The 27,699-nt window shown below is 38.4% G+C and overlaps 1 protein-coding gene across 1 annotated transcript in view; it reads left to right on the top strand.

Moving 5' to 3' along the window:
* Window positions 1–434: 434 nt before the first annotated feature.
* KCNMB2 (potassium calcium-activated channel subfamily M regulatory beta subunit 2) overlaps window positions 435–27,699 on the top strand; it is a gene marked incomplete at its 5' end in the record, with an annotated part of 45,789 nt that continues 18,524 nt past the window's right edge. Inside the window, 3 exons of the mRNA XM_080695474.1 lie at window positions 435–490; window positions 19,484–19,654; window positions 23,332–23,527. Of these exons, the coding sequence (XP_080551600.1) occupies window positions 435–490; window positions 19,484–19,654; window positions 23,332–23,527 (423 nt within the window). The remainder of the gene's footprint in view (window positions 491–19,483; window positions 19,655–23,331; window positions 23,528–27,699) is intronic.

Below are 27,699 nucleotides of genomic sequence, written 5' to 3'. Positions count from 1 at the left end.
AAAAAACCCAGCATATTATGGAGTATGAAACCATACCAGTATTATATTTTGAAGGAGAAGATTTAGGAGAAATAGAATTTTAACACCAATTAGAAAACCATGACTACCTAACACAGTGGCTCTGGAGCCTAGCAACACAGGAGAGCCTTTAAAAAATGGAATTCAAATTTCTGAGGGAGGGACCATGTTTCAGTGTGTTTCAAAAGATTCCTAGTTGATTTTGCTGTGTAGCCAGTAGGAAAAGCCACTATCTCCACTGCATCAGAAACCTGGTAGTATTTAAAAGTGCCAATCCACTTAGAGCTATTTGTTGCTAATAGCGTTTTAAAACCCAAAGATTTAACTTCAGTGTGTGTGCCTCTTCCAGGTCTTTTTGCCATTTCTCCAGGACTTCGACCATAAAGAAAAGAGCCCCTGGACCAACATCCTCTAAGATGTTCATATGGACTAGTGGCCGGACCTCTTCATCTTACAGACATGATGAGAAAAGGTAAATGCACTGAGACCCTGGGCACTTTTCATATTTTACCTGCCTGTGCAGAGAAGATGGCAACAAGAAAGCAGTAGGCAACTGTTTTTGAGATGTGGGGGATGTGCTCTGTACTAAAAAAAAGAGTAGGGTCCCAAGCACATCTCCTCTTCACACTTTACAAGCTCACTCACACCACAGTTCTTTGCAAAGGATGTTCCTCCTCATAAACACCCTTCTCACATGTAGAAATGTGTCATTTTGGGGTTTAGGAAGGAGATCTGCCTACAACATCCTACAACACTTTTTTTTTTTTTTTGCGGGTCTGGGAATGGGACTCAGGGGCATTCGACCTCTGAGCTATGACCCCTGCCCTATTTTTTTATTCTTTATTTTGAAACCGGGTCTCACTGAGTTTCAGACAGCCTTACTAAGTAGCTGAGGCTGTCCGTGAAATGCGATCCTCCAGTCTCAGCCTCCCAAGTGCTGGGATAACAAGTGTGCACCACCACACCTGGCTTTCCTACAACACTTTTTAAGTATTCAGTTTCTCTTCCTTTGTTTTCTTCTTTCACGTCTCTCTTTCTCATTGACCTTGTATTATTACTTGGCTTAGGTGAAGCTATATTTTAAACATAACTGCCCTTACCAGCATAGAGCCACTTCAGCAAGTTGTACATCAGATAGAGTCTGCTAGAAATAAGGATTGATAAGTGGTGTGGAGCACAAGAAGTACCTGAGGGAGGTTCACTTGAATATTATTTCAAAAGTTTATTTTCCCTCTTAAAATCTGAATTACCATATAATAAAATTCTTTTGAAAATTTACAAAAGCAAATCATTCCCCATAAAATTATTATAATAAAAATTTGAAAGCCACTCCAATGTTTATAATAGAAAATATGTAAAGTAATTAATGGGATATGATATATCATTTAATACTTTATTTTTTTATTTATTTATTTTTTAATTTTGGTGGTGGTACTGGGGTTCCTGGAAGCCCTTCTACCTCTGGGCTACACTCCCAGACCTATTTTTACATTTTATTTTTACATTTTTATTTGGGTCTCCAAAGCTAGGGGCTTGCTTCAAACCTGTGCGATCCTCCTGTCTCTGCCTCCCAAGAGCAGGGATTACAAGCGTGCACCACCATGCCTGGCTCATTTAATACTTTAAATCCTCTGCCATAAAATTAACTGAAAAGCAAGTTTTAAAATTGCATATAAAGCCGGGCGTGGTGGTACACACTTGTAATCCCTGTGCCTGGGAGGCTGAGACAGGAGGATCGCACAGGTTCGAACCCAGCCTCAGCTACTTAATGAGGCTCTCAGCAACTTAGTGAGACCCTATTTCCAAATAAAATATAAAATAGGTCTGGGAGTATACCCCAGAGGTAGAAAGCCTCTGGGTTCCACTCTCATTACTACCAAAAATAAAAATAAAAATAAATAAAATAAAATTGCATATAAACTGTGATTGCAGCCATAAAAAATGTACATGGGAATAAGTTTAGAAGGAAAAGCATGGTTTTCATTTCACTTTTTTCCAAAATGCTTTGTATTATGTTATGTGACCTCAATTGTTGTGGATGAAATGTGTTTGTTGTGGAGGGGAGAAGTAATTCCCCCACCACAACCACACAAACACAAAAACAGAAAAACTGTGGATTCTTGTCCTAACCTAAGAATAAATATGCATAGCTTGAACAGTTGCTGAAGATTTAAAGAAGTTCATTAAAAAAATAGAAATACAGAGATAGTACAGCCCTGTGCTGGAGCAGGGCACAGGGAGGCAATTCAAATGAAAATACAACAGAACTCCAGTTTACTAAGTGTTTTATCCTTACCAAGTCCTTTGATCTGGAGATAATGTTACCCCTTTTCTCCAGCCCCGGCTTTGCTTCTGTTATCTCTCCAGCATGATTTGGGGTGGGAAGGGGGAGCAGTCTGTCTCCAAACACAGGCCTCTGCCTTTTGTTTTATCCCTCCCAAGATGTGTTAAATTGTTTCTCCTTTAGAAATGTAAAGAAACCTTTGTCCTGGCTCCAGCCTTCCTTTTCTTTAGAAATGTAAAGAAACCTCTGCCCTTGGCTAGGCTTTCTTCTTTCTCTTTTAGAAATGTAAATTACAAGTTCCTCCTTTCTGCTAGCTAGCCCTGGCTTTCTTATTATAAAAGATTATATATATATATATATATATATATTTGGAAATCTTTTCCAATACTGATACATTAATACATTTTAAAACCTCTTCCCAATACTAGTATATCAACTACACACAAAAAAAAATGATTACATGATGTTTAAGTAAAATTACAGCACAGAAGAAAACTAGTATTTGAACAAAGTCCCCATGCTTATTATGATACCAAGCATATCAACTAAAATTTTGCTTTCTTGTTCATCTCTAGGTTTTCCCATGCTTCTCAATGTGTAACCTAATTAATTTTCATCTGCTTTCAAGTAAAATCATCTTTCAGTATAATCTATACTGTAACCTTTAAAGTTTCATGTGTCATTTAAAATTCCACATTTTGTAGGTAATTTTCTAATTTCTTTTTTAAAGGTAACTATAAGTTAAGGTATAGAAGGGGAAGAGATACAGGAATCTATAATTCAGGAATCAAAATCTCCAGAAGGGTTCTGCTGCCCTACAGGAATATTGTGGCTTTCAATGTCCAGAAATTCTGAAGGCTTTTGCAGAGTGGATGAAGAATAATATATTTCTTTCACTTTCTTTTTAGTCTCATCAAACATTTTAACTAAATGTATTTTATATTATTTTATAAACAATTTAACACTTAAGAACTCTCTATATACTGCATATTTTATATAAAATATTATCCTGGTTTTATTTAAAATATTATCCTAAGTTGTAATGCCCATTTTACAAATGAGAAAATATTGGCTCAGATTTTTAAAATAACTTCCAATTTTTCTGAGCATGGTGGTTCACCAAGTACTCCCAGAGACTTGGGAGGATGAGGCAGGACAATTGCAAGTTCAAAGCCAACCTCGACAACTTAGAGAAATCCTATCTCAAAATAAAAAATAAAAAGGGTTGAGATTGTATCCCAGTGGTAGAGCACCTCTGGTTTGACCCCCAAATCTCACACAGACAATAAAGCATTTGGAGCTGCATTTAACAGTCAAACCTTAAAAAACAGTTGAAAATTGTATATCAAAAAAGATAATAAATATATGACTGACATTTTGGCAGGATTTGTGGAGTTTAAAAAGAGCAAACAACTAGCTTAGTAAGATCATATGATACTTAATGGTTTTTAATTTTCAAAGATGATTTGGAACTTAAATTAATTAAAATATTAACTATATCATTATCAGCAAGCATTATTCTTGGTGCACAGCTTGTGAAATCAGCCTGCATGGTTTTGGCCCACAACGTTAACAAAAGCAAATGAAAAGCAGTTAGCCAATGAATATGAGCAAGCGACTTCCACTAAACAGGTGTCTCCACTGAATGGTGGTTCCTTTGTCTCTACTTCTTTCTTGACTATGTTTTCATCTTTACCACCTAATTGGCAAACTCTTGGACAATAAGACTCAGATTTTTAAATTGACTCTGAGTAAATACTATTGTTCTGCTTAAGATGGCTTTGGTGACAGTAATCATAGTGATAACACAATGGTGGCTGATAATCAAGATAATTAAGATTCAAGTTAATTACTTGTAAATAAATAAACTAGATTTTTGGCAGCACTGTCCCACATTGCTAGCAATTGCTCTGCCTTCTCTTTTCTCCCTCTCCAAACCTGACCTCTGCCATGTGGGTTTCTAGAGCTGTCTTCCTCAGCAATGCCAGAGGCCAGGCAGCCTCAAACCCTCAGCATCACTCCATACCATATCTTCCTGATTTCAAGCTTGTCAGGGAATTGGATTCCCTGGAATTTCTAAAGTGGTATGGCACAGAAACTAGTCTAAGGATAGACACAGCAACCACAGGGGAGGCAAAGTTCACTGACAAGTGTCAAAACCTGTGGTGGTAGATTCCAATGAACACTGATGAAAAGAGAGAAGACAGGATCCCATTTTAGTCATGGTTCCTAATTTATTTTGTTTTATTTGACCATTCAGCCTCCCTACTTCACAATCTGTGTTTATTGTAGCCATTTCCAGGCCACATAAAAAGTACTTTATGAGCCTAATAAGTGCAAGATACTGAACCTACAAAGATGAATTTGGTCTGTCTCAACTCTTAAGCAGATAAATATTCATTGTTCCATAAAGATATAAATAAAAATATTAAGTATGTTAAATATGATGTGTACGTTTCTGAAAAGCTCTCTCAGCCAAATAAGTTCAGATCTACTCAGTTCTTCACTTCTAATTCATATCTTATCTATTCCCCATCCAGGTGTCTCTCACCTCACTGACAGTATCAGAACCTATTGAAGACTTATCTTCCTGCCCTTTCCATAGTCTAGTACAAGAGATGTATTTCATTTTTCTTACCACCTAAACATTTTTATTAAAATCCAGTATTCTATATACCATCCTGAAAAATAGCCAGTGTTAATAATCAAATATACTATTTTACATAATTTAGATCAACTCTACACAAAGTTTTATATATTGCCTTGTTCTTTAAGTGTTTTTTTTTTTTTTTGTGTGTGTGTGTGTGTGTGTGGTATTGGGGTTCCTAGAAACCCTTCTACCTCTGGGCTATACTCCCAGACCTATTTTTTTATATATTTATTTGGAAACAGGGTCTCTTAAGTCAGCACAGCTGGCTTCGAACCTGCGCAATCCTCCTGTCTCCACCTCCCAAGTGTGGGGATTAATAGCGTGCACCACCACGCTCCGCCGGGCTATTTAAGAGTTATTTTAATGGCTGTATCATACACTATCAAAATGATGATAATTCATCTGACTATACCCATATGGTTATAAACATTAAAGATGCTTGCATTTTCCTCTATTATAAATTATATAGTAATAAATTATTCTTGAATCTTTTAAGCCTTAAGAAAAATCCACAGTGTTAACTGTTGTTCCTGGAAACAAATGAGGCCCAGTTCAAATTGATCATCTCCTCTGCCTCTTCTTTCTTAAGACCCTCTTGCCTAATATCTGAAACACTAGGATAGTTTCAGAAACAGTCTCTGCCTCCAGATGTAAACCTTTCAACCAACCAACCACAGTAACCTGAGCATTATTTCTGAAGTACAAATCTAATCATTGAATTTGCTTAAATTATTTTAATGTTCTCCAAATATCAAAAAAAAAAAACACCCAGAACCTTTATCTCTGGCTCCTGTCTAACTAGCTAACCACCTGCCAATCTTCACCCATCAGATGCTGAAATCTAATCACACGCAACTACCTGCCTTCTATCGCATTTTGCCTGATTTCACCTTCTCATCTGAGACCCAATTTGGTTTGTCCCAGGACCCTTAACTCTTCACTTACATCAAGTTATGGCCTCCAAATGTTAGTCTTCTAAACCACCTTTGTGCTTATCACCATATTCCTGGGCCAATTTACCTGCCACCAGTCTGCTTAGTGTTCCTATCAGGGGAAGCCTGATACAGTGAAGTCCATTTCCCTAAAGACAATATGCTTGGATTAATTTATTAAATTTGGTTATGTACCAAAAATGTTGTTTGATTATTGTAACCATACATAGTTCTATAATAACTCACACTAAGTTGATCAGCAGGGACCTAAGTTCATAGAAGACCCATATTTGGGGACTTCAGATTCTCCCCCTTTGTCTCTCAGTCTCTGTAGCTATTTTCTCTTCATCTTTTTGCTTCTCCACATTTCCCTCTCTGTGTTCCAGACACCCTCTGTCTCCAGTCCCCTGTTCTTTCTGTCCTATGGTCTTTCCTCCTCCAACTTTGCTATGCCCCCCATTTTTTAATCTCATTTCCTCCGCCCCTGAGTTTCTCCCTCTCTGAATCAACAGGCCAGACTGTGCACTTTGCTGCATTTTCTCCTCAATATTCCCTCAGCAGAGAGTCCCACCCATCTCACCCAGATCCCTCTTGTTTCCTCAACAGGGGAAGAGCAGAGACAAATTAAGTGTTTAGTAAAATGGTGTCATTAGGACAAGATAAAAACCATTCGAATGAAAACTTCACCAACTATATTGAATATTCAGAAAGCTGTTCAAAATTCCTATCCCAAATCAATTACTATAGCCTTTGTGAACAGGTAAAAAAAAACAAATTTTGGTTAACTGAAAAATCCCTCAAAGTGATCACAGTGTTAAACTGCCACAAGAATCTTAACAATGCCAAAATGTTAGCAAAATGGCAAATAATGCTAAAAAGAATTTGAAAAAAATTAATATAAACTCAAAACCTTCCACATGAAATGATTAATTTTTGTTACATTTATTAGAATAATATATTTATACATATATTCAAGAAACATATATCTATGGATATATTTTAAGAACATATTTTAAAGAGACTGAGCCTCACAAGGAAACTTAGCTCTTTAAAAAATCAGACCAATTTTAGACAGGTATGATGGTGCATACTTGTAATCCCAGTATTTGGGAGGAGGAGGATTAATACAGGACTAATACAGGAGGATTGCCGTTCATGGACAGCTACTTAGTGAGGCCTTCTGAAACTTAGTGAGACCCTGTTTCAAAATATAGAATAAAAGATAGGGCTAAGGATGTAGTTCAGAGGTAGAATGCCCCTAGATTCCATTTCCAGCACTATAAAAACAAAACCAAAAAATCAGAACAAACTTCAGACAATGATATGAGGAATATATTCATGGAATATACTTTATGTTTAATACTTTTTTTTTTTTTTTTTTTGGTGGTACTGGAGTTCCTGGAAGCCCTTCTACCTCCTGGCTACACTTCCATGGGCTACACTCCCAGACCTATTTTATACTTTTTTTTTTTTTTTAATATAGAAACAGGGTCTCTTAAACCAGAGCCGCTGGCTTTGAACCTGCGCAATCCTCCTGTCTCCGCCTCCCAAGCTCGTGGATTACAAGTGTGTGCCACCACGCCAGGCTGTTTAATACTTTTCTTTGTGTGTGTGGTACTGGCATTCCTGGAAGCCCTTCTACACTCCCAGATCTTATATATATATATAATTTAATTTGGAAACAGGGTCTCTTAAGCCAGCACAGCTGGCTTCGAATCTGCACGATCCTCCTGTCTCCGCCTCCCAAGTGCGGGCATTACAAGCATGCGCCACCACCCCTGGCTAATACATTTTTAAAATATAGTTTTAAGCCGGGCATGGTGGCACTCGCTTGTAATCCCCGCTCTTGGGAGGCGGAGAAAGGAGGAGAAAGGAGGGTGGCACAGGTCTGAAGTCAGCCTCAGCTACATAGTGAGGCTCTCAGCAAATTAGTAAGACCCTGTTTCTAATAAAATATAAAAATAGGTCTGGGAGTGTAGCCCAGAGGTAGAAAGCCCCTGGGAAATTTTATTCATATTTATTTACTATATTTACTCCTTAATCTTTGTTAACTCCATAAGTATGGTAAAAAGTATTTTACCATACTTTTATGTATTTTATGGTAAAAAGTATTTTACCATACTTATGGTAAAAAGTAGCAAATTGCATTCATTTAGTGAAGTGATCCTTTTTATTGCTTTTAAACATTTATTGGATCTAAATAGATACCTTTCATTTTCTTTTTTTAAATTTTTTTATTGGTGCATGTAGTTGTACATCTTTATGGGATAAAATACTTGTGGAAATTTTGAAAATGCTTTTAAGTTTATTCATTTAGGAATAATAATCAGAACCTCATTATCTATGATTGTTAATGGCACATTTTATAATAAATAACTGTATTTTCAAAACAAAACACATTGAGTAAAATAATGAAAAAAAAAAAGACTTGTGGAGACATACATGCACACATCACCCAGTTAGCCCTTACCCAATCCCCAAGTTTGAAGGCAGCCTCAGCAACTCAGAGAGACCCTCAATTTCCTAGGTTGCTGAGGGTCTCCCTGAGTTGCTGAGGCTGCCTTCAAACTTGCAATCCACTGGGATTACAGGAGTGTACCACCATGCCCAGCTGGAAATCTTAAATAGGTGAAGGCCAGGATAAAATCTTTCTTGCAGTTTTATTCTTTATATTCATATATGTGTATGTATATATATTTATAAGAATTTGCTTATGAATTATAAACAGAGTCCTAATATCAGCTTTATATAAATTACTCAAATATGAAGCTTATAATAAAAGTATACTGTGCTCATTAATAATGACACTTTATTTACCAATTGAAAATCTTCTGTTTACAGAATAGTTATGACAAAAACTTTTGTTATACTTGGACTCGTCTGTAAATTTATTAATAATTCCCATTCTCCAAAAATATTTGGGCAGAATGTCCCCTATATACGCAGTAAAAACTATTAGCATCATTTGTTGTTGTCAACAAGTCATGAATGAGTATTGGCTTTGTAAGACCCCCGCCGAGGGGAGACCCTCAATCAACCTCGGGATAAGCAACGTCAAGTACCATGAGAGACTTTATTTTCCTTGATGCAAAAGCAAAAGGTAAAGATTTATTAAGGAGCCAGTGCACTGGGGCCGACTCGTATAGGAGTTCGGCCCCGAGCAACTGAAAGTGAGGGTATTTATAGGGAAAAGACCACCAGTTAAGGGGGGTTTGGACCAAGTTACATGCATTTGCAAAATATTACAGAATCATTTGAAAAAGTACATTCTGTAGTCAAGTGTTAGATAAGATACCAGGTGTAGTTAGCAGGTTTCCGGCACAGGGCACGCTGACCTGGTCAGTATAGATAAGATGCTAGGTAGGTTCCTGGAACAGGGTGGACTTATTGCATATTTCTCATTCTTAAGCTATACTTCTTAAGCTGCAAGCTGCAGTAAAACATACTTTTCTTTTTAACTATTAGCTGGCTGTTTTAACTATTAGCTGACTGTTTTAACTATTAGCTGACTGCTAGGGGCTTATGATTTTTCTTCTAAATGGAGCCTTTCAGCTTTTATCCCTCATAATCATTCATGGTTCACCATGTAGCCAATACTGGCTCCACAGAGCTTATACTTAGTTTTGCCAGGATACAAGCCTAAAGCTACTTCAGACTAATAAGGTCAAATCTCTACTCTATTTCTGCTGAAAGTACACCTATTCAAAACTAAATTTGTAACCATGTCCCAGGCTCATTCTTCCTCTTGAACTCTTTACATTAGTAAATTGTACTGGCATTCCTTCCCTATTTTCTCACCACCATCAACCCCATTTCTCACCCCTATCACCTAGATTTATAAAGAATCAACATGAAGGACTACAGTAAGATGAAATACCAGCTCAGTTAGTGGTAGCATATTTCTCCTAAAGTATAAGCCATCCTAGTATGAAGGATGATGTGTAGGCCTGAGGCCCAAAATAGCATTATGCTTCTTCCACCTATCACTGAAGAAAACTAGATATGGACACTCCCTTCCCTAAATGAAGCTTACTACTTTGACATCAGAAGACAAAGGCAAATATGAAAAGAGGTTTTGTTTGTTTTAGTTTTGCTTAAATTATGCCACACATTAGCAGTGACTTTCAGACTCATCCAAAAGATAGACCTGGCCCCTGACTCTCAGGATCTGGTCTATCTCATCCTGAGCTCAGGGCACTAAGCCTATGAGAAGAGAGTCAAAACTATACAATTGGCCTCTCTTTCATTCCCTGCAAGGTCAGAAAAAGTCCCCTCTTTGGAACCTGGAAGTAGAGACAAAAAAGGATTCCACAACTCTCCAGCCATTCAAGCCAAGCATGAAGACATAAATCTAAAACTTCATCCTCTTTACTTCTCACTTCCTCAGCATCTTCTATATTCTATCCATTACCAATTCCTGAACTTTTATTTCCTAGATACTTAGTCATAGAGAAATATGTAGAAGCACTTTTCTTTCTACCTCTCCTACCTTGATTCTGGATCCAGCCCTCAACAGCCTTTACCAACATTACTGTAACAATCTCTCAATTCTGTGATTTAAGTCTTGACTCATTTTAATCTAATCTCCACACAGTGGCCACAGTGACCATTCTGAAACTTGATTCTGATCACATCACTTTCTAGCAGCTTCCAATTAACTTCAGGAAAAAATCTAATCTCTTTAGAATTACTTGTGAAATCCATCATGACCTACCTACCTTTTCAAACTCACCTGCCCCATTTCCCTGCCTCTCACCCCCAACCAGCAACACTAGCAAACTTGTACTTTCTGAGGATCACTATGCAATTTAAAGTCTCTACCTGTTTGTTTATGTGATTCCTTCCATCCAAAATATCCTCCACTCTTTGTCTCATTTGGTTAACACTGAATTGACCTTGAAGATGTTTAAGATGCTACTTCTCTAGGCAGCCTTCCCTAACTCACCCCTTGTTTCCTGTACCATTCCCTTAAACTGGCAAAAATGCCCCTCTACAATCTCAAAACACTCCCTGAGGGACTCCTTCATTGAACTTACCACCCTATGTCAATATTTATTTTCATCTCTCTCTTACTGGGCACAGGCCACATCCCCAGAAACAAGAAGTTAACAGCACTCAAGTCTATGGACATAAAATGAATTCTTTGTTCTTCCAAATTATTCACTCACCCTTTCATTACTCACTAACTCAGGAATCATTTATTGGTGAATTTCATGGGTATGACCCACCCTGCTCACCACTACTTCACCCCACCCTCCCAACCTGGTCCAGAACAGATGAAGAACATTTGTTAACCATTTTCAATCTGTGATTTGTTTTTAAATTGCCCATTTGACTCACTTTTGTGTGCTTGTTCTGGTGGCATTGCCAATTGATTTATCCTCATCTATTTCATGGGCTAGGCTGGCATAAGTGTTACTGTGTGACAGCCAAATACTTGAGAACTGTGACACTATTGCTTTCTGCTCAGAGGCTTCTGTCTGTAGGAAACATAGATCTCAACAGCAGCCATCAGAGTTAAATGTATGTTGATAAACAATATTAGTGAAGTAACATCAGATTATTATTTTGTAGCAGGTCTTTGAAGTCACTTAGACTCAGCCTGTCTTTTCCTGCTTCTGAAATCTTCCTGCCCACTGGGTTTAGCTGCTAATGGAAACTGATGTTTTTTTCAAGTTCAGAAAGGGTCAGGTTTAAAGAGCTTTGAGGTAAATACTATAATTTCCAAAGAAAATCTAAAAGTAAACAAGATTGGAGAAGCAGAGGGTAGTAGTTATCAGTCTGTGAACGTCAAAACACAGCAGAGCAGCTAACCCAAGGGCATTTGGCTTTGAGGCTGGAAAATATATAACGATAACGAATGGCCAAGAATGAGTAAGGGTGGGAGAAGCCAGGAAAATATGATTAAAAAAGGCATTGATTTAATTGTGATTTTCCTCCCACAATATGCCCTCTCTTTTAAGGAAGGGATAAGATGTATATTAACTACTTTGTGAAAAGTACTCTAAAATAATCATAACAGTAAGGTAAAGAGTTAATTTGGAACACTGATAACTAAACTAACAAATGTACTGCCCTAACATCTTTTGGGAATATATTAAGTACATACACACTCTCACACCTTTATATAGAGCTGATATATTTAGAAACCAGACTAGAATAGACCAGCCAATCAGAACAGATATTGGCCATAAACAGCAGTAAGGCCTTTCTGGAGCATGAAGTTAAATGTAAGCTCTGAATGGACACACAATTGTACAAACCTCACTCATCTCTGCTACAAAGTCTGGTTTCTACTCTGGTTTCTTCTCCAGGAAACATGAGTAATTACTGATAAAAAAAATTGAAGGAAAATATGAAGTCATTCTTGTGTATATTGACTTTTTGTTTAAAGGTGAAAAATGACTAGACACCATGGTGCACACCTGTAATCCCAGTACTTGGGAGGCTGGGACAGGAGGTTCTAGGACAGACTCAGCAACTTAGAGAGACCTTGTTTTGAAATAAAAAAATAAAAAGTGCTGGGAGTATAGCTCAGTGGTAGAACCTCTTGGGTTTAATCTCCAGTACCACATATACACAAAAGGAAATAAGAAACTTAAAAAAGGATTTAAGAGGTTCCTTCTCCATTTTCAGCTTTCTGTTTTTCCTTAACTTTTTTCCTAGACCCAGTAGGTCAGTGACTTCCACTGCCACTGCCATGCAACCCAAGGCTCTATCAAAATGGGAACTGAGAGGCTCTGGCTGTAGTTGATGTCAGCCTTGCCGGCAGTCACAAGCCTTGCATTTCTATCTGCACTCCTCTCATGGCTCCAAGAAGCCAGCACCTCAGAATGTTACCTCCTTGTTTCAAATCTAGTCCTCCATTCCTGTACTTTATACACAATTTGTTTCCTTGTCATCCTGTCCTTTAGAAATTATTTGGAGAATGGTAGCAATTTAAATAATGTTTGTGTCATTAAGCCATAGCTCGTACTCCATTTTTGAGTAAGTACATTTATTAAGCACTTATGTCAGTCATTCTCCCAGATGATTTGTAAAACCCATCTCATTAGCCATCACAATACATTTAAACATTATTTCCACTTTTCAGGAAATGGGATCAGAAAGACTAAGGAAGTTGTTATTAATCACAAGGCTAGTAAACAGTAAAATCAGGGTTTGAATTCAAGAGACAATTTTATGCCAACCTCATTTTCCTATGTTTCTGCTCCAAAACAAAACAAAAATAAGCATACTAATAAAACTGTCCAAAGTTATGAAGTCTGACCTTGATTTGATTAGAACTTTTCTAACTCACATGAGTATTCCTATCAGAAAAAGTAGGCTGGGTCACCAGCCTACATCTTTATTTTTTTTATTTATTTATTTTTTTTTGTTGAAAAAAATTTTTTTAATTGGTACACTGTATTCATACATCATAATGGGATACATACTTTTGTAGACATACATGCACACATTGCCCAGTCAGCCCCCACCTGATCCCCACCCCGTTCTCTCCCTATCCCCCCCTCCCATGCTTGGCTTAGTGATTGACATCTAGTATTATAGCAATTTATCAAAAATTAAAAATGATAATCTCACATAACAGTTTCATTTGTCTGATACCAAGCTTTTGATGACTTAAAGATAACATTTCAATATTTCTTTTTACTTTCTTTCTTACCAGAGAATCTATTTTTTCTATTTTTTAGGTGAAACTATCATATATTTATATATTTATTTTTCAAAAAAAAAATCTACCCTAATATGGAATATGGACTCTAGGTACCCACAACGATCTTGAAAAAGAACAAAGCTAGAAGATATATATTTTCTGATTTCAAACCATATAAAGCTACAATAATTGAAACAGTGTAGTACTATTCTAAAGGCAGATATATAAACCATTGGAGTTAAATAAAAGCCTAGACCTAAATTCTTCTCTATATTGTCAAGTTATTTTTGACAAGGTTTCCACGAACATTTGGTGGTAGAAATCATAATCTTTTAACTAAATATTGTTGAAAAATAATAATTACATGGAAAAGAATAAAATTGGACCCTTACCTAATCCCATATACAAATATTAACTCAAAATAGATAAAAGACCTAAATATAAATCTTAAGACTATAAACTTTTAGGAGAAAATCTGGGTCATAAAACCTCACAACATTGAAATTGGCAGTGATTTCTTGGTTATGATTTCAATGGCACAAGCAACAGAAGAGTATACAAACTCCCTAAAAAATAAAAAACAGGACTTCTGGGAAGATGGCGACCGAGAAAAGCGGGGCTTAAGAGCCCTGCTAACAACCAATCTCCAGTACCACAAAACCAGCGCCTTTCATAGCCAGAAAACACCATCACCAGAAAAACAAAAAAAAACACCAGGCTCCAGAGAGAAAGCGGACTGAGAACAGAGCTCAGGGCCACAGAGGAGACACACGCGCCCAAGGACGCGGCAGCAGCGCCATACTGCCGGCGGCAGCGGCGAACTCATCGGACGGCTACAGCAAGCCGAGGTGAGCCACTGCGGAACAGCCAGGTGGGATCTTTCGGCACAGAGAGGATTTAAAGCTCCCAGTGGCTGAGCTCAGCACACACTGCAGGGATTCAGAGTGGAAATCAAAACCAGAGAAGAAAAAATACGCCAGCCTCATGGCCGAGGGCGTGGCCACGGCACCATATTGCCACCGGCGGCGGCAGCAGCAGTGAATTCGCCGAATCCAGTACAGCTACATCTGCATACTCAAGAACAGTGAGTCAAATTGCGGGCCACAGAGGAGAAATCCCAGTACTGTACCTCACTGTACCCAGTGAGGGAGTGGTGGTGGCAGAGATATCACACCATAGGAGAACGTGCAACCTGGCACCCCCCATACTTTAAAACAGCCTCTATTGACTCCCTGGGTAGGAGACTCTGTGATAAAACCTAGTAAAGGAGTAGTGGGGTCTGAGATACTACTGACTCGAGATCCAGAACACCTTAAGTGAAGTCATAGTGACCCAAGGGAAGAACCCAGAGAAGGCACAAGCATCCGAAATCATGGGAAAGAGGAATAATACTGGAGCAATGAATACCGCCCACAACCCCACAACATCAGAACCTTATAAAACAGAAAATCAGAGATTTCTAGAGATCAAATCAGGAAAATAACTGTAGAAATAATAGAGGTGCTTCGAAAAGAACTCAGAGAGAGCCAAAAAGGGATAAAGGATGCAATTAATGAAGTAAAGGCCTCAATTCAAAGCACAAACAACTGATTAGAACACATGGAGAACAGAATCTTGCTCTTAGAAGATGATCATTTCAAAAATGAACGCATAGTTTCTAATCTAGAAAAAAATATCCGACAGCAGGAATCTGACATTGAAGAAATATGGGCCCATCTTAAGAGAGCTAACCTAAGAATAATTGGAATAGAGGAGGGAAAAGAAAGTGAAACCAAAGGGATCAACAATCTCTTCAAGGAAGTAATAGCAGAAAATTTTCCAAACATAGAGCAAGAGGTTGATACGCAGGTCCAGGAAACTTATAGAACTCCCTTTAGACAGGATCGGAGAAGAGGATCCCCATGCCACATAATTGTCAAAATGACCAATGTGGAAGCCAAGCAGAGAATCTTAAAGGCAACAAAAAAAAGGGCCAAGTGACATTCAGAGGCAAACCAATTAGAATCACTCCAGACTTCCCAAACCAAGTTATGAGAGTCAGAAGGGCTTGGAGTAACATATTCCAAACTCTGAAAGAAAACAACTTCCAGCCAAAAATTTCCTATCCAGCAAAACTTTCTATCAAATTAAATGGAGAAATACGAAGCTTCCATGACAAACAGAAACTGAAGGAATTTATGTCTTCAAAACCAGCGCTAGAGAAAATACTCAAAGAGATTAACTACAAAGAAGAAATAGGTAACACACACCAGAACCAGAGAAACAAGATTTTCCATCCAACAGAAAACTAAGATTGGTTATCTGTGGAGATTCATTATTTATGTTAGTCTTTTACCTATCTCTAAATGGTATTATTTGCCTTTATTGTTGTTAATTTTTAGGATTTCTAGTTGGGATATTAATATACCTTCAGATATAGCATTTGGAAATATTTTATCCAATTCTATTAGTAACTTTTAACTCTGTTTACATTGTCTTTGGATATACAATATTTTTTTATTTTTTAGGGAGTTTGTATATTCTTCTGTTGCCTGTGCCATTGAAATCATATCCAAGAAATCACTGCCAATTTCAATGTTGTGAGGTTTTATGACCCAGATTTTCTTCTAAAAGTTTATAGTCTTAAGATTTATATTTAGGTCTTTTATCTATTTTGAGTTAATACTTGTATGTGGGATTAGGTAAGGGTCCAATTTTATTCTTTTCCATGTAATTATTATTTTTCAACAATATTTAGTTAAAAGAATATTATTTCCACCACCAAATGTTCGTGGAAACCTTGTCAAAAATAACTTGACAATATAGGGAAGAATTTAGCTCTAGGCTTGTATTTAACCCCAATGGTTTATATATCTGCCTTTAGAACAGTACTACACTGTTTCAATTATTGTAGCTTTATATGGTTTGAAATCAGAAAATATATATCTGCTAGCTTTGTTCTTCTGCAAGATCGTTTTGGGTATCTAGAATTCATATTCCATATTAGGATAGATTTTTTTCTGAAAAATAAATATATAAATATATGATAGTTTCACAAAAAAAACAGAAAAAAATATGCTCTGGTAAGAAAGAAAGCAAAAAGAAATATTGAAATGTTATCTTTAAATCATCAAAAGCTTGGCATCAGACAAATAAAACTGTTATGTGAGATTATCATTTTTAATTTTGGATATTGCTATAATACTAGATGTCAACCACTAAGCCAAGCATGGGAGGGAGGGATGGGGAGAGAATGGGGTGGGGATCGGGTGGGGGCTGACTGGGCAATGTGTGCATGTATGTCTACAAAAGTTTGTATCCCACTATGATGTATGAATACAGTGCACCAATAAAATAAAATTAAAAAAACAACATATTGTATATCCAAAGACAATGTAAACAGAGTTAACAGTTACTAATAGAATGGGATAAAATATTTCCAAATGCTATATCTGAAGGTATATTAATATTCCAACTAGAAATCCTAAAAATTAACAACAATAAAGGCAAACAATACCCTTTAGAGATAGGTAAAAGACTAACATAAATAATCAATCTCCACAGATAACCAATCTTAGTTGTCTGTTGGATGGAAAATCTTGTTTCTCTAGTTCTGATGTGTGTTACCTATTTCTTCTTTGTAGTTAATCTCTTTGAGTATTTTCTCTAGTGCTGGTTTTGAATACATAAATTCCTTCAGTTTCTGTTTGTCATGGAAGCTTCTTATTTCTCCATCTAATTTGATAGAAAGTTTTGCTGGGTAGGAAATTTTTGGCTGGAAGTTGTTTTCTTTCAAAATTGGGAATATGTTACTCCAAGCCCTTCTGGCTCTCATGACTTGGTTTGGGAAGTCTGGAGTGATTCTAATTGGTTTGCCTCTGAATGTCACTAGGCCCTTTGCTTTTGTTGCCTTTAAGATTCTCTGCTTGGCTTCCACATTGGTCATTTTGACAGTTATGTGGCATGGGGATCCTCTTCTCCGATCCTGTCTAAAGGGAGTTCTATAAGTTTCCTGGACCTGCGTATCGACCTCTTGCTCTATGTCTGGAAAATTTTCTGCTATTACTTCCTTGAAGAGATTGTTGATCCCTTTGGTTTCACTTTCTTTTCCCTCCTCTATTCCAATTATTCTTAGATTAGCTCTCTTAAAATGGGCCCATATTTCTTCAATGTCAGATTCCTGCTGTCGGATATTTTTTCCTAGATTAGAAACTATGCGTTCATTTTTGAAATGATCATCTTCTAAGAGCAAGATTCTGTTCTCCATGTGTTCTAATCAGTTGTTTGTGCTTTGAATTGAGGCCTTTACTTCATTAATTGCATCTTTTATCCCTTTTTGGCTCTCTCTGAGTTCTTTTCGAAGCACCACTCTTATTTCTACAGTTATTTTCCTGATTTGATCTTCTAGAAATCTCTGATTTTCTGTTTTATCGGGTTCTGATGTTGTGGGGTTGTGGGCATTCATTGCTCCAGTATTATTCCTCTTTCCCATTATTTCGGAAGTTTGTGCCTTCTCTGGGTTCTTCCCTTGGGTCACTATGACTTCACTTAAGGTGTTCTGGATCTCAAGTCAGTAATATCTCAGACCCCACTACTCCTTTACTGGGTAGTATCACAGAGTCTCCGACCCAGAGAGTCAATAGAGGCTGCTTTAGACTGTGGGGGGTGCCAGGTTGCACGTTCTCCTATGGTGTGATATCACTGCCACCGCCCCTCTCCCACTGGGTCAAGTCCCAGTGAGTACAGTACTGAGATTTCTCCGCTGTGGCCCGCAATTTGACTCACTGTTCTTGAGTATGCAGATGTAGCTGTACTGAATTTGGTGAATTCGGTGCTGCTGCCGCCGGTGGCAATATGGTGCCGCTGCTACGCCCTCGGCTGTTGGGCTGGCGTTTTTTTTTTTTTCTTGGTTTTGATTTCCACTCTGAATCCCTGCAGCGTGTGCTGAGCTCAGCCACTGGGAGCTTTAGATGTCTTCTGCGCCAAGTAATCCCACCTGGCTGTTCCGCAGCAGCTCCCCTCCGCTTTCTGTGGCCGTCCCATGAATTTGCCGGTGCCGCCGGCAGTATGGCGCTGCTGCCGCATCTGCCGCGTCCTCAGGCGTGAGGATCTCCTCTGTGGCTCTGTTCTCAGTCTGCTTTCTCTCTGGAGCCTGGTGATTTTTTTTGTTTCTCTGGTGATATTGTTTTCTGGCTTTGAAAGGCGCTAATTTTGTGGTAATGGAGATTTGTTGTTAGCGGGGCTCTTAAGCCCCGCTTTTCTCGGTCGCCATCTTCCCAGAAGTCTTGAAATATCAGCCTACATCTTTACACTGCTTGTAAATCTCAAGCCAACAAAGCCCCAAGCAACCCTAAATTTGGGGAAAATGTTAACCAAAATCACTTCTGTCTATCCCTACTCAAGGAATATAATGATTAAATTGGTAGGTTTCTAATGTGTGTTGCCACTTGTTTGAATTAATGCTCAATTAGTATTCAGAAATTATAATATGTACCAATGATGAATGGCTTGATAGGTGGTAAATTCAATGATCCCCAAGCATTATTTTGAGGATTGAGAGGAATTTACTTTTTTCTAGAACTGGAAAGAAAGTTAATTTACATTTAAACATGTGCTCCAAGGTAAAGAGGGCTCATTTTCTGCTCAGGGTGGGTGCATGTATGTGTGTGCTTGTGTGTGTTTGTGTGTGTGTGTGTGTGTGTGTGTGTGTGTGTGTGTGTATGTGTGTGTGTATACATGTACATACATAAGTATGTGTGTGTTTGTGAGTAGAGTGTGTGTGTGTGTGTGTGTGTGTGTGTGTAAGCAGTGGTCACGTGCTGGATCTGATTGTATTCAGACATGTTCAGAGGGTCCCTTGGTCCTCCCAGCTCTAGAAAGCCTGGCAAAGGAACTTCCCACTCTCCGGGGACCTGCTGATTAACTGTGGACTTCATTTAAGACAGTATTGTTTTCAACTTTAGGAACATCTACCAAAAAATCAGAGACCATGACCTCCTGGACAAAAGGAAAACAGTCACAGCTTTGAAAGCTGGAGAGGACCGGGCCATTCTCCTAGGATTGGCCATGATGGTGTGCTCCATCATGATGTATTTTCTGCTGGGAATCACGCTTTTGCGCGCATATATGCAAAGGTAATCCAGTGGCAGCTTGGACACTGCTGTGTGTCTCCTCTCTCCTCCCCCACTGCTCAGCCCACCCTGAAGTCACCTTGTTCATCTTCTTTCCTAATAAGAACTTTCAGGAGTGCCTGCTGCATAGTATTTTCCAATATTGTTATCTAATAACAATAACAAAGATATCTCTGTGTATAAATTGCCTATTATTTCCTTAAAAATACTAGGAATGGAACCACTATATAACCAAGTGATACCATTTCTTAGTGCCCTTATAAAATAATCAAAGTCAGACTATTATAGCAATATATGAATATCCATGTTTATAGCAGAACAATTTACAATAGCCAAATTATGGAACCAACCCAGGAGTCCATCAACAAATGACTAGATAAAGAAAATGTAGTATATATACACACAGTGTAATTCTACTCAGCCCCCAAGACTATATTATGTCATTTTCAGGAAATAGATAGAGCTAGAGAATATTAAGCTAAATAAGATCAGCGAGTCTCAGAAAGTCAAGGGTCAAATGTTTTCGGTCATATGTGGAAGCTAGAGAGAATATAGGGAACAGACTTTAAATAATATGGAGAGAGACTCTAGAGTAGTGAAAGGGGTTCAGGGAAGGGATTTAGCGAGAGCTGAAGAGGAAAGAGTGAGGAAGCAAAAAAATCAAATAATACTATGGCAATATGTGAAGGTATTACTACCAATTTCACTAGTGTGCAGGGAGAGAGGATGTGAGGAAAATTAGAGTAAGATGTGGAGGAAAATATACCAAGAGCTGTGTGTATAGATGCTTTAATCACATTGAAACTCACTATGATGTACAATTACAAGGCACTAATAAAATAATTAATAATAATAAAACAATAAGTTGCCTACTATGTGCCACAGACTTTTGACACTACTCATTTCATTATAGCAACTATTCTATAAGTATAAATATATTCATTATAAAAAAGGAAAATTATCTAATGTGAATTTACAAGCATATCAATGTCAATTACTAAGCTAAACATGAGAAGGAGGGAGGGGGAGGAAACAAAGTGGGAAGTGAGGAAGGGCTAAATGAGCGATGTGTGTATGTATGCCTCTAACATCTTGTACCTCATTAAGATGTATGATTAAAATGCACCAGTAAAATTTAAAATATTAAAAAGGCAAAACTGAAGCTCAAAAAAGAGATAATTTGTCCAATGTCATATAGCTCTAACATAGAGCTGAGTCAAACTCTGTCCCACTAATTCCAGAGTCCCTATTCTTGTCACTTTATATCCCTACCTGTTCTCCACCCTCATTCTTCCCTCATCACCCCTCCATCACCTTTCACATCAGTAGACCTCAACTGCACACCCCAGAGAAACCTTAAAATTCTAATGCCCAGGCCCCACCACCAGCACCCCAGAAGGTCAGGTTAAATTTTTTTTTAAGTGGGATCCAGTCATGAGTATTTTAAAAGCTCCCCAGTGATTATAAAATATTGCCAAGGCTGAGAAACACTTGGAAAGGTCAAATTTGAAAATAAGAGATAATAAAGCATCTTCACTTGAAAGCCCTAGGTTTACTGAATAGGAAGGTAAGCATGTAAAGTAGTGAGACAGCAAGCATATTGCCTTCTAAGTAAGCCCTAGAATAAGTCTCAAAAAATCTATTGTTAACTCTGTTTATAAACTGGATGCTTTAAGTACAGGTGAATCCAGCATTGCTTAAACTAACAGGGGAAGTGTCACAGCAGTTCACACCAAATGAAAAGTTTAAATCCAAAAGAAAATCAAACTATTTTGTAGCATTCTTTACTTTTTCTAAATTAATACTTTCATCTTAGAGGCAAAAAATCTAGCAGAAATACAGTAATTTGCTAAAATATTTCACAGTTGTGGCTGTTCTATTCTGTTTCTCTGATGGACTTCAGCTGTGCTCTTTTCTCAATTAAAATGCTGATGCCTCAGGCAGGCCTTAAGTGTTTGCTGATTCCAAAACCTCTTTCAAATGATCACATCTGCTTAGAACCATCTATGACTTTTTCCCTCATTGTAAAAGCAAAATCTGACCATCATCCAAGTTCCAGAAAAATACAATTTGCCACACCAGCAGGGATTGGGACTAGTATCCTGCTTCTGATATAAGACTTTGCACATGAAAAAAAATGCAAGGAACTGTTGATGCCTGTCCAGCAAAAATAAAGGGTGTTAATCTGCATGAAAACATGTTGTTTTCCAATCTCTATGGTAATCAGCTTTTATCCAGAAGCAAAACATTGATTGCTGGTGTGTAACTTCCCAATTACAGATGTTAACCTTGACCATGAAAGTAAAGGTATTTTAAAATAAACATCGACCAATGGGCATCTGGAATCTTACCAGGTGAGAGGCCCCAAGCCATACTTATTATCCCATTTGTCTTCTTTTTTATTGCTTTCATGAACAGCTAGCCCAGCCCAATAGAATGAGTCTGAGTTTAGAGAAATATAGGATTGGGTCGAATCACAATTTCCATCAATTACCAGCTATGTGTCTTTGCATTATCTGGTTCCTTTGACCCTCAATTCACTCAGCTTTTAAGTCAATTCCTATTCAACTTAGAGAGTTGTCAAGAAGATAAAAGAAGATAATTTATATGAAATACCAACTAGGGTAAACATGATGCAATAAATAATTGCTCTTGATATAATTAAAGGTCTTAGTTAACTTTCCCCTCTTTATTGGAAGTATCCTAAGGCACTGTACCATTGTCCTTCCATCTTTCAAGTCACACTATCTGTTGCCATTTTCCCTCCCTTCTTCCTTATACCTTTCTTTGCCTACAAACTGGGCTGGTGTGGAGTTTGGGATGAAGAAAGTACAAAGCAAAGCATAATAGAGGTGAGGACTTGGGCATAGCAATGATATGAACAATGCAAAAATACAAAGCAAGTATAGGCTTTGATTTAAAAGTGTGTGCAGTCAGCGGGCTGTGGTGGCACATACTTATAATCCCAGTACTTGGGAGGCTGAGACAAGAGAATAGCAGGTTGAAGGACGGCATCAGCAAGTAGTGAAACTCTAACCTAGCAAGACTCTGTTTTAAAAAACCTAAAAATAAAATACGGGTGTAGCTCAGAGATAGAATGCCATTTGGGTTCAATACCCAGTGTAATAATAATAATAATAATAATAATAATAATAATAATAATAACAACAACAACAATAACAACAACAACAATAATAATAATAATAATAATAATAATAATTGTGTGGAGGCACAGACCTGTAAGTCTAGTACTTGGGAGCCTGAAATAGGGTGATCATAGGTTGGAGGCCAGCCTCAGCAACTTAGTGAGACTTGGTTTCAATTTTTCAAAAAGGGCTGGGAGTGTAGCTTGGAGGTATAATTCCTTGGGTTCAATCCCTTGTAAATTCTCCAAATGCCTTATGCTTACCAGTGAATTCAATAAAGAAAAACAGTTGAGTCAAACACTGGAGAATATTATGTGCAGTGGAAGTCACTGAGCAAATTCAGTTGTACTAGCTTGCTTATGTTACACTGTAGTTTGCCTAAAAATACTCTACACATTGGCATAAACTTTACACAGATCACATTACAGGTCTGGGAAAAACTCTTCAGATTCAGGACCTGAGCAGTAATCCCCCACCACTCTTTCCTGGCCAGCAGCACCTGGGCCTGTGCTCACTCTGTTCCTTTCTCTGCAGTGTGTGGACTGAAGAGTCTCAGTGCACCTTGCTGAATGCATCCATCATGGAAACATTCAATTGCTCTGTCAACTGCGGTCCAGACTGCTGGAAAACTTCTCAGTACCCCTGTCTCCAGGTGTATGTGAACTTGACGTCTTCTGGGGAAAAACTCCTTCTCTACCACACTGAGGAGACGTTGAAAATAAATCAGAAGGTAGGATCTGGCACTCCACATGCCAGGCCCCCCACATAGCTTTATGTCCCACTCAGCTCTAAAGTTTTAAAGTTGCACTTTGCTTGCATTTCCAAGGAAAACACCACCAGGAGTAGCCTTCCATTCACAGAACCTTCTACTTCACTCTGCCTTGCAAAATATTACTCTGTGTAAATGGAAAAGTCATCCTATTTTGTGGTAGAGCAGATTTAGCCTTGAATTCCATTTGGAAAAAATAAATATATCCTTATTTACACACAAATAGGCTTAGTCTTTTAGAGCAAGAATAGAATTTAATAATACAAGCCAAAAAGTAGGTGTCAAGTACTTGGGAGCCACCAGAGAAAAGTATATTTTGCTTGTCCGTGGTTATTATGGTTACAGTGGGGTGTGTGTGTGTGTGTGTGTGTGTGTGTGTGTGTATGTTTTCTTCATATATGTTATGTTCATAGAGGCTGGATTTGCCAGCACTGATAAAGTTTACATGGTAGATGCTAAGGCTAAGGCTGGCCTTGAACCTGTTATCTTCTCATGTCAGCCTCCCAAGTACTGAAATTACAGGGATGCCCCACCAACCCCCCTGGCTGGAGCTTGGGTTTTATAGTAAAAAATTAGATGTGCAAATATTGCCATCTGCCATGACAAACTAATATCATTGTCCAATATGACAATAGGCTCTTATTTCCAGGATATAGCCCTCATGCAATCTTATCTTCTTTCATTACAATTTCCAGGCTTAAATGGCATAGCTTGTTGAGCAGAGGGGTGAGGAGGATTCAGCAGCTTAAAGGTTCAGTACTAGAACATGAAGAGTGAGTAGAATTTGTTTCTAATATATTGACACAAAGTAAGGCATCTCATCCTGCATTTTGAATATATTAACTTCAAAGAAGTCTTGGCAAATATCTTTGAGGACTCACCTTAATGAATATTTCAGAGAATGTTATATGAAAATGTTTGGTCTGATTTTCTTTCTTTTGTAGTAGCCACAAACAATAACTGTCCTAACCCTGTGCTGTGAACAAAGCTTATCTCCCTCACAGGTGTTCGATTTTAAAGATCTTCCTTCAAGTAAGATTTTTAAATCAAAGCTGACCTGTAATAATGAATGCCCATAAAACTTTCAAATCTCCAAGGAACTGGAAAGTAGCCAAAGTTGAAAAGGCATAAAAAATTTGGAATATTTCCATTTGCTTATCTTGACATTTTATCACTACAGTCCACTGAAAACATTATTTAGGCTATAACCAAGATGTGAATCTACCATGAAATGTCACAGGTAGAGGTTTAGAATGAGTATCTTGTCTACCCTCAGCAAGATCCTGGGTCATCATTGGTTTATTTGCCCCACTACCTTGATTTTTTAAAATTTTTATTGAACATAAATGGTATACATTTAAACTATATTTGGTGCCCTCTCCCCCTCCCCACCCCTGCTTTTCCTCCCCGCCTCTCACCAATGATTGTCCAGGGTAACCATGCCATATTCATAATTTTACACATATTCGGATGTAGACCCTCATTAATCAAGTTCAGTCTTTCTCCTCCCCTATCTTTCCATTCAAGCTGTGCTGGTATTCCCCCTCTATTACCTGGAGTACCACTGGCACTATGTTCCCTAGTTTGAGCATATTAGAGAAAACATATGTACCTTCTCCTTCTGTGCTTGGCTGATCTCACTTAACAAAATGCTCTCCAGGACTTTCCATCTTCTTGCAAATGGTATTATTTTGTTCTTCTTTATGGCTGAGTAGAATCCCACTGTGTGTATTTCCCAGAGTTTTGCAAAACATTCATCTGTTGATGGAGACCTGGGTTGGTTCCATCTTTTGGCTATAAGGAATTGTGCTGCTATGAACATAGATATGCATACGTTGCTATAGTTCTCTGGATTCAACCCTTTTGGAAAAATACCCAGGAGAGTTAGGGCTGGATTGTATGGTGGATCTATTCCTAACTTCCTTAGGAATCTCCACACAGATCTCCATAGTGGCTGAACTAGTTTGCACTCCCATCAACAGTGTAAAAGAGTTCCTCTTTTCCCACATCCTCACCAGCATTTGTTGTTATTTGATTTCTTTATGCTTGCCACTCTGACTGGGGTTAGATGGAATCTCAGTGTAGTTTTGATTTGCATCTCCCTGATGGCCAATGATGTAGAACATCTTTTCATTTATCTGTTTGCCCTTTGTAGCTCTTCTTTTGTGAAGTGTCTATTCAGCTCATTTGCCCATTTCTTGATTGGGTTGTTTGTTTTGCTACTGTAGAGTCTTTTGAGCTCTTTGTATATTCTGGATATTAGCCCCCTATCAGAGTGGTAGCTTATCGTCCCCTAAGACTCCGACCTGCAGGGGCTTAGAGAACGACACAGACACCTCTTCAGCTGAAATATGAATTCTTCTTTAATGGATCCTTAATATGTTTCTTCTTCATATGTCTCTCAATATGTCTAATATGTCTGACAATGCGTACAACAAGCACAATATATATCAGCATCATAATCCCTCCCTCTATTCCCTACCAACCCCAAGCTTCCACAGCTAGGGCATGCACACTTCTGACTCTCTCATAGGCAGGCTGGTGGCAGCACGAGGTGCTGCGTCACTGATCATTCTGCAGGCACGTAGCATGGCACACTGCGCATGCTCAAGGAGACGTCCATCTTGTGAGTCTCATGACTTGGCTGCAAGCCTAGGTGCCATCTTGAATCCATGCTGGCAACAAGCCTCGTTGCCATCTCGGTCCAGCCGAGTGGGCCCCGACATCTCCCCCTTTTGGTTTTATTAAAATAAGGCTCGGGATCATGCCTGTCTTAGGTTGCCAACCCTCAAGGACCATTCTTACCCGTCATTGGGAGAACAATAGCATGATTGTTTCCCTGTCTTAGGTTGATATGGTCCCGGGGACAATCTTACCCGTCACTGACTACCGATCCAGCATACTGAGCCATACGTGGGGAGATGAGCCAGCTTCAAGGGCTGCCATAGCTTGCACCAATATGCGCTGTTGTTGCAGTGTGCGTTGTCGAGTTTGCCTGAAATATCCAACCAGGAAACAGCATGCTACCACCAGCAAGAATGCCCAGAATGCCATGCCACCCCAATCTTTTAAGAAACCCAATGTTCCATGTATCAAGTCCATCCATTGTTGTACTGTGGCGACTTTGATTTACCATTAATATGCCAGCTTTAAGTTGTTTATTTATTTGAGCTTGCTGAGCCATGGCAGTAGCCGCATGTGAGGATAGGGCATTCATAGTGGCTGCAGTATTTATAGACGTCGCCAAAGTGGCAGCAGCTGTAACTGCCGCGGTCACAGAGGCCACAATTACAGCAATAAGAGCAGAAATTCCAAAATCTCTCTTTTCTCGGTTCAGCAAAACTGGAAGGGAATTTACATCCACTCTTATTGGCCAAGGGACTGCTATAGGCAGTCACATTACTACTGCCCAAGGGTGCATAGAAGCATTCCAGCAGAAAGTTAGAAAACAGGTATCAATAAAACAACCTAGACTATCACTAACCAAGGAACTATTAGAAACAAGCCAAAAAAAAATGGAGTAGTTACACAAACAGGAGTGGGTCCAAACGGGAGTTGTGGTCCCATTGAACAATTTACTTTGACGCTATCCTCAAAAGTATCGGAAAAATTCTGAGAATAGCTGCAATTTTTTACAGTTCCCCCTAAAATCATAGACATAGCTGTTATATCAGTACAGCCTCCTGCTATCCCACAGAGAAGCCAAATATTAAAAGGATTGGGCGGCTTATACTGTATAGGATTTTGATATGTATAATTATATCCTGCCCAAGTATGATTGCACATAGTAGATATGCCTGGAGAAAAACTTAAATCATAGCCTAAAGAGGCCCAGACTACCTTGGAGTCTTGGAAATCAGTCCATTTAAATGGCCAGCTACGTGGGCTATAACATTTTGGAGCCCACAGCGGCTGCAAAGGAGCTGTTTTATTTTTGGGATGTTCATATCTAGAAAATACTAAAGGAGCATATCCTTCTAAAACAGTAACATTTCCTATGGGACTGGAATCAATAAATTGCTGAAATTTTCCCATAGTCTGATTATATAACTGTACACATGGATTAGGACTATCATAGGTATCATTCAAAATTTTATTAGCATAAAAACATAAACTGCCACTTAAAGTTATAT

Source organism: Muscardinus avellanarius, assembly GCF_963383645.1.
Source record: "Muscardinus avellanarius genome assembly, chromosome: 5".
NCBI lineage: Eukaryota > Metazoa > Chordata > Mammalia > Rodentia > Gliridae > Muscardinus > Muscardinus avellanarius.
Note: the sequence above shows the minus strand (reverse complement) of the source record. Positions and strands in the feature narration are given on the sequence as shown.